Raw genomic sequence first — 6,726 nt, forward strand, 5'->3', positions numbered from 1 at the left:
AAAACCAGAAAAATATTTTCAATTTCTCTGAGCTGAAAATTTTCAGTAAGTAGTTGGATTTGTATGGCAAGAAAATTATAAGATATTTATAACAATTCATACAAAGTGAAAATGAGGAAATTAGAGCTATGAAACATAAATATGAAGGAATGGAATGGAAGCAGAGTTATGCTCATAATTTTATAACTGATTCATGTAAACAAAAGCTAAATTAGTAATTTCCCCATTAAGGATCTGTCAAATGATGAAAATGAAGCGTGATTGAATATGGTAAACTTTATTATAGGGTTGTAGAATTCATACAACCAGAGCTCCTTACAGCATTCAGCACCCGTACAGTTCTGTGGATTTCACAATACAGATATCAGTGAGAAAGAATCATTACATGAGTAAAAAAATTGCTTTCTCATGAAGATTGTTCACATATCAGTCAGATTCGTTACACAGCACCTGATAGAAATGCAAAAATGTAACTTCTGAAATCAGGAGAGTTGAACACAATGAAGAAGAAAACAAGAGAACGGTAAGAGCTTTGACATGCTTCACACAAAAATGTCAAGAACAAATTTCAAATATTTTCAATTTAAAGCATGAAATGATTTTTGTTAAGAACATGCTTTAAATAACACCAGAGAATGGGATTTTTTGTCAGGAGAGTAAGATGACACATTCATGCTGCTTTCAGAAATCTAAACCCTATAAATTCAAGAGAAAAGATAATCATTTCATTTGTTGAAAACAGCAAGCAATGTCAATTGAACTAGAATTGCACAATCGCTTGCAGTGGTTAGTAGTTTTCTCCCCCCTTTCCTTTTCCAGTATAAGCAATGGAGTAAATGTATGGGTAAATAGCTTGAGTATCCCATCAATTTCAATATCAAAGTCAGACGGCAAGTTTCTGACTTCTTATTACCAAGGATACTCTTTATCTGTCACTCTTCACTCTTGACAGATCTTGGTTTCGACGATGAATTCATTGGGGAAGTGTCTGATCTTCCAGCATTTGTCAATGGCACGCTTATTGAAACCTGTGAAGGCATAAAAAAAATGTCTTTTGAGTTTTCTGCACACGAGAATTAAGAGTCCCATGCCGTCTCCCCTCCTCTCTTCCACTCATCCAATAATAATAAATTGCCTACCCAGCAGGAGGTCTCTGCGTCTAAGGCGGAAGGACTTTCGGTTGTTGCAAAGTTGGTAAATAAAAATACCAAGGTTACTAACATCACGAATTTCTTCCACAGCAACCAGGTCTTCACGAACCACATAAGTATGAGGCAAATACTTGCCACTCTATAAATGAAAAGAAGGGAGATTAAAAAGATACATTCTCAAAGAAAGTATTTAAATCCCTACTCATAGTTTTTTAAATAGATATTATTAAAAATGGAATTCATTTAGAACAGTTTTGTATACTATACTATTTTTATTATACGCATGCATTTATGGGTTTCAAGTTCAGTGTGCTATTTGCACACATACACACTGCATGCATTGATCAAATCCAACCTCTCTTTATTCACCTCCCCCTACACACTTTCCCTTCTCAACCTCTATTAATCAGTGTTCTGTGTTCAGGTGAACATTTTTAGCTACTACATATGAAGGAGAACATAAAGTACTTGTCTGTCTGACTGGCTTACATTGCTTAACATAAAATACTTCAGTTCCATCTATTTTGGCACAGCACACACTTTTCATTCAAAAACATTTCAATGAAATGGAATGTCTGGCCCAACTCATTAACTTTTCTAGAATAACGAAGCAAAATTATTTGGAAATGCTTATAGAAAAATTTGATCTCTAAAATACATACTGCCAGTTTGCCAAAAAGCTCCACCAGATTCTTTGGAGTCATCACAATGGAAGTGTTGAGGGGCATCAGGTAACAGTTTCCCAAAAGCAAGTCCAGGTAAGCAGTCATTCCCTGTTGGGAAGGTGGGAAAAGATAGATATTAATATTGCAGATTTACTAAGTACCACTGGAATGAACAGCTTGAAAATTCACCACTTTCTACTCCATAACAACACAGTGAAAGGGCTTTGCTTTGAAAAGATGTTCATTTATGAATAAATTCATTGCCTTTCAATGATGCAGGAAAGAGACAATTCTTAAATAGCTGCAAGAAAGAGAAACCCACCTTCTCAAAGTCGTGAATAATTGCCGCAGGGTCACTGTCGGAGAAACTGGGAACGGGCACGTCAATGATTGCGATGTTGTCATCCTCACGAATATCGGCTTCCTCAGTCACAGGCAGAAAGTATGGCTGTCCTCCATGAATGGAATTTACAGCATCCTCAGAGTCAAAGAAGCACATCTCACCATGGTAAATGGTGCTCTAAGAGACAAAAATGGGGTAGAAAAACACTCTAATATTCGCCACCATGATATTTGCATCGTTTCTTAGACTCATGTCAGTTCATCTTACTGTGTTAATCTGAGGTTCCTTCATTCTAGCATTACGAAGCCTAAATGATAGAAGAGATGGAACGGTAGTTTGAAAACGTTCAAGACTTCACTTTTCTAGTCACCACCACGTAATTCTTTAGGTTGATAATGAAATACATGGCAATTAGTGATTCAACGCGTTAATAATTAGAATTATTACCTTGGGCATGAAGTACTTATAAATGCAGGCTCCACCAACAATCAGTCCTGCCAAGATGAACGAGAGGCCTAAGAGAGTAAGCATACATCTCCCAGACGAGCTATCTTTCTCCTGCGGGACGACTCTGAGCTCCTACTCATTAAAAAGCAAAATAGAAAACAAAACAAGATTAAACTTTCAGACAGTTGCTTTTGTGTGCAATTTATCACCTCTAAAAACCAAGATATTTTAAAAATAAACACAGACATTCTAATCGAATGTCACTTCAAGACAATTTCTGATGTAAATATAGTGTCTCCGCCTCCCTAGCCTTGCTTCTAGCATTTCCAAACTTCAATAGAGATGTAGCACTATTTTAAAATATGCACTTGTAGAATTATATTAAAAATAATCATTAACTTATATAATGACATATTGTATTTTTATTAAAAACATCAAAAACCTTTCATGTAGGCCTACCCCTTTAACACATGTTTAATAGATGCAACAGTATTTGACTATACATATGATATAATACTGCTTAGAAAGTCTCTAGAAAGTATGTTCTTTAAGTAATTGGGGCTAGATATATTTTTATAATCACTGACTTTCTAGAATATAGAAGTAGACTCTTGGCTATTTGCTTAGAAATCAGTTTATTAACTTAAAAGAATGTTAGCAACCTTCAATTTGTTGGCTAGTTTTCAAAAAGCTTTATTGTCAGGTTGAAAAAGAGTTATTTCCTTTCATTTTAGAAATTAATTGATTAATTAATATTCTTAATTTTATTAGTAAGAATAATGCTTCTTGGTATTATCCATTATCCAAAGACTGTAGTAATGTTATTTTCCAAGCCTTAGATTAAACACTAAGTTTGCATGTAGACAATTTATTACATACAAAGGCTGTCTGTGAAGCAGCAATCTAAACATTCTGTGAAATCAATAATTTGCTGAGGAATTCTAAAAAGAAATATCCAAAACAAAAAGTAAGTGATTAACTGTGTCCTCCACAGGGCATGGGACTGCAAGGCCTACTATTTTTACTTTGCATGTCACAACATACCCCTCGGCCACACTCTATCTCAATGATAGAATTAGTGAAGGCAGGAAATCTCAGCTCTGATAATGCAAGCTGATATTAAACAATTATTTTAGTTGGTCTTCCACTGGAATTTTTCATGAAATTGCTATAATGTTTGGACATTTAACTGACCTTCTATTAAATTTGGTTTTAAAAAATGCTTGTTAATATGGAAAAAGCAAGGGTAGAAAATAATTTGATAATTTTGTTCTCAAAACAATATTTTTAGGTCAAAATTTGAGATTTATATTTTCTTAATAAAGTTTATTGAAGCTTATTTCATCCGTTATATTCAACATGCACTGAAATGGTTTAATTATTTTCATTAAAAATCTATAAACTATTCAGCACTACAAAAACTGAACTTTAAATTTTGAATGGAAACTACCGAAATACAATGGTGGGATCTTAGAAGACATTTGTATGATTAAATTTAGATGTAGAAGGATGAAATGACTTGCTAAAAGGCACATAATAGCTTAATTTAAAATTCTCTGAGGAATGAAAATTTTCTTGTTATTGAGACAGAAGAACAATTTGAACTGTAATTTCATTTCTCTTTTCCAATGAATCAGAAAATTTATTATTTAGCATGCCTAAAGTATGAGGGTCTTGGCTTCACTGGATGTCCCTGTTTATTAGGAATAAGAATTTCTTTTGTTTTTATTTAACTTCTTTGGAATTCAGTGTAGTTAATGCACCAATTATCATAGGTAATTTCTTTTTGAAGTGTATTTTAAAATTACTGTATATCACTTGCCAATATTAGTCCAATGTGTTCAATCTCTGTTGATCTCTCCTAATCCATATATCACAACGTAATGTGTCAGATATTACTGACAAAGTAACCAGGATAAGATTCTATTGCCGCTTTTCTAAAACCTAACAAAGAAATAATATAATCAAAGTGAAAGGTTTGTTTTTATTTAGTCCCCATCACACCACAGGATTGGCAGAAGTATTACATATTAATTGACTCTTTCTACAAGTCATGAAGTTTTTGGTGGCCAGGGGAAAAAAGGATTACTGTGTGGCTATTTTTAACTACTGGCATCTACTTAGACCTCCCCTCAAATCTGGCCGTGGTTCATTTACAATGTTAGTAGGAAGACAACTACATATTTGTGACCTTGTGTCACTTAATTAAAACCTCAACAATGCAAGGGGGTGTTACTTTTGAGTTCTAAAATGTAATACACAAAAGCTAGTTTGATTGCACAGTTAAATATTGAATGTTTCCATGATGAAAGTTCTGCGGCAGCACATTGGCATTCCAAGTTGTATGCATAATTAAGTTTTACTACATGAATTCAGATGTCACTCAAAGCACTTTTCAAATATCCAGTCTGAACCTAGAAGAGAAAACTCTCTAAAGACAACAGGACAAGTTAGGGCACATCGAGCTCCAGGACTGCAGATTCCACAGATGTAGAAGAAAATATGATCGCTTTTTAAAACTAAGATTATACTGAGGAAAAAGAGTTTATCGACACTCCAAATATGGTTGGCGTTTAAAGGAAATATAAATTTGACTAGATAAACAACCCAGAAGGAAAAAACTTCTCCAGTGCCTGGAAAATAAATTGTTTAAATTGCAACACGGATTTGTTTCAGATGTCTATATGAGGGATATAGCTCAAAAGAAATAACAACCAAAAGAAGAGGTTCTCAAATTTCATTTTTAAACGTGTTTTGTCAAGAATTAAAACCAATATATGTTTTAATAGCTCCATTATCTAACCGTTAACACTGTCTAGTTAAAAGTGTGTGTGTGTGTGTGTGTGTGTGTGTGCGCGCGTGTGTAGGCGCGCGCCCACACACACACACACACACACACACACACACACACACACACACACACACACACTTTCCCCAACACATACAGTTTGGAATTCAGACTGCTCCTTGCCTCCACTCAAGTGCCACAAAGGCAATCCTATAAAAACACAGATACATGTAACTTCACTCACATCAAATATAAAGAACAGTTAATTCTCTTGCCCTTGTTCACCCTGTGTGGCTACTCTGCCCCTGTAACTATACTTGTGTCTCTGGATAATTCCAGAACCCATTTCTCAGAACAAAATGACATGCAGGAATTGCTTCAAACTCCTTCCAACAACTTCCTGGGATAGGTGGTGTTAAGCGATAGAGTTGCATGGATACAGAGGGAATGAGTTGAAGCAGAGTAAAAGGTGACCCACTCAACAATGCAAATTGGCCTGCCTGGAACTCTAGGGCTGCAGGGCAGCCAACAGTTTGTTCTCTGCACCTGCATACTCCCCCTTCTCTCTCCATCCCCAAACCCCAGAAGACAGAGGTGGGCCCAGTGGGAACTACCTTGCCAGTCAGGATTTGAGCTCGGACAGTGCGGCTGACGAGTGCCTCCACATCTTGCCGAGCCTCCTCCTTTTGCACCGCCGTGGGGGTGTTGAAGGCGATCTTCACCATGGTGAATCTTCGGGCAGCGCGGTAAGGCGCGGCTCGAATCAGTAGCTTGGGCTGCAGGTTGGAAGAGGAGAGGATCGCGCTACTTGAGCAGCACTTACTGTCTCTCCCAGTCTTCCACAGGCTGCAGTGAGCTCAGGTCTGGGCTTACTTATGACGCAGTCCCAGGCTGGGTGGGAGAGCGTGGGCGGGGCCAGGGAGGTGCTGAGGGAGGAGCGGGAGGGGGCCCGAGCTCTGCAGTGGAAGCGAGTGGGGGTGGGAAGTTGCTAGTTGGGAAGAGAGGGGAACTGGAGCTGATGGCCGGTTTTGGGTAGGCATGCCTCACCTGCACCCCAGGCATGCTCCTACTGCCTTCTGCACCCTCAGATAAGAGCAAGGCAGGAAGGAAACCTGACTGTCGTGTCTGCTTCTGTCTGGACCACAATAGCCCCTGACTTTGACTCTGTTTTCCCAAACTTGGGCCTGGCCCCCTGCGGGGCCCAAGACTGTAACTTGGAGCCAACCCAAGGTTTCTGAGTTCTGCAACCCACCCAGGCCAGAAAGCACAGTTCTCTATTATACACCTTTATAATATCTTCCGTTTAAAGAACACCTAGAAGTTAGTTTGTAG

At 37.6% G+C, this 6,726-nt stretch overlaps 1 protein-coding gene across 1 annotated transcript; it reads right to left on the minus strand.

The window, feature by feature from the left end:
• Positions 1-261: 261 nt before the first annotated feature.
• Positions 262-6,223, minus strand: Itm2a (integral membrane protein 2A). The gene is made up of 6 exons (NM_001025712.1): positions 6,009-6,223; positions 2,607-2,738; positions 2,139-2,336; positions 1,814-1,924; positions 1,140-1,290; positions 262-1,028 (listed from the first exon to the last, which is right to left on the minus strand). The coding sequence occupies exons 1-6, from the start codon at positions 6,117-6,119 to the stop codon at positions 940-942; spliced, it is 792 nt and encodes a 263-aa protein (NP_001020883.1). The 5' UTR covers positions 6,120-6,223; the 3' UTR covers positions 262-939.
• Between the last annotated feature and the right edge of the window lie 503 nt (positions 6,224-6,726).

Source organism: Rattus norvegicus, chromosome X (assembly GCF_036323735.1).
Source record: "Rattus norvegicus strain BN/NHsdMcwi chromosome X, GRCr8, whole genome shotgun sequence".
NCBI classification, from domain to species: domain Eukaryota; kingdom Metazoa; phylum Chordata; class Mammalia; order Rodentia; family Muridae; genus Rattus; species Rattus norvegicus.

Excerpts from the sequence above, each read along its gene's own strand:
- Itm2a (NM_001025712.1), bottom strand. The coding sequence starts at position 6,119 with ATGGTGAAGATCGCCTTCAACACCCCCACGGCGGTGCAAAAGGAGGAG. Across the intron at positions 1,925-2,138 it reads TTATTCACGACTTTGAGAAG|GGAATGACTGCTTACCTGGA; the intron begins GTGGGTTTCTCT and ends CCTTCCCAACAG. Across the intron at positions 1,029-1,139 it reads ACGCAGAGACCTCCTGCTGG|GTTTCAATAAGCGTGCCATT; the intron begins GTAGGCAATTTA and ends ATGCCTTCACAG.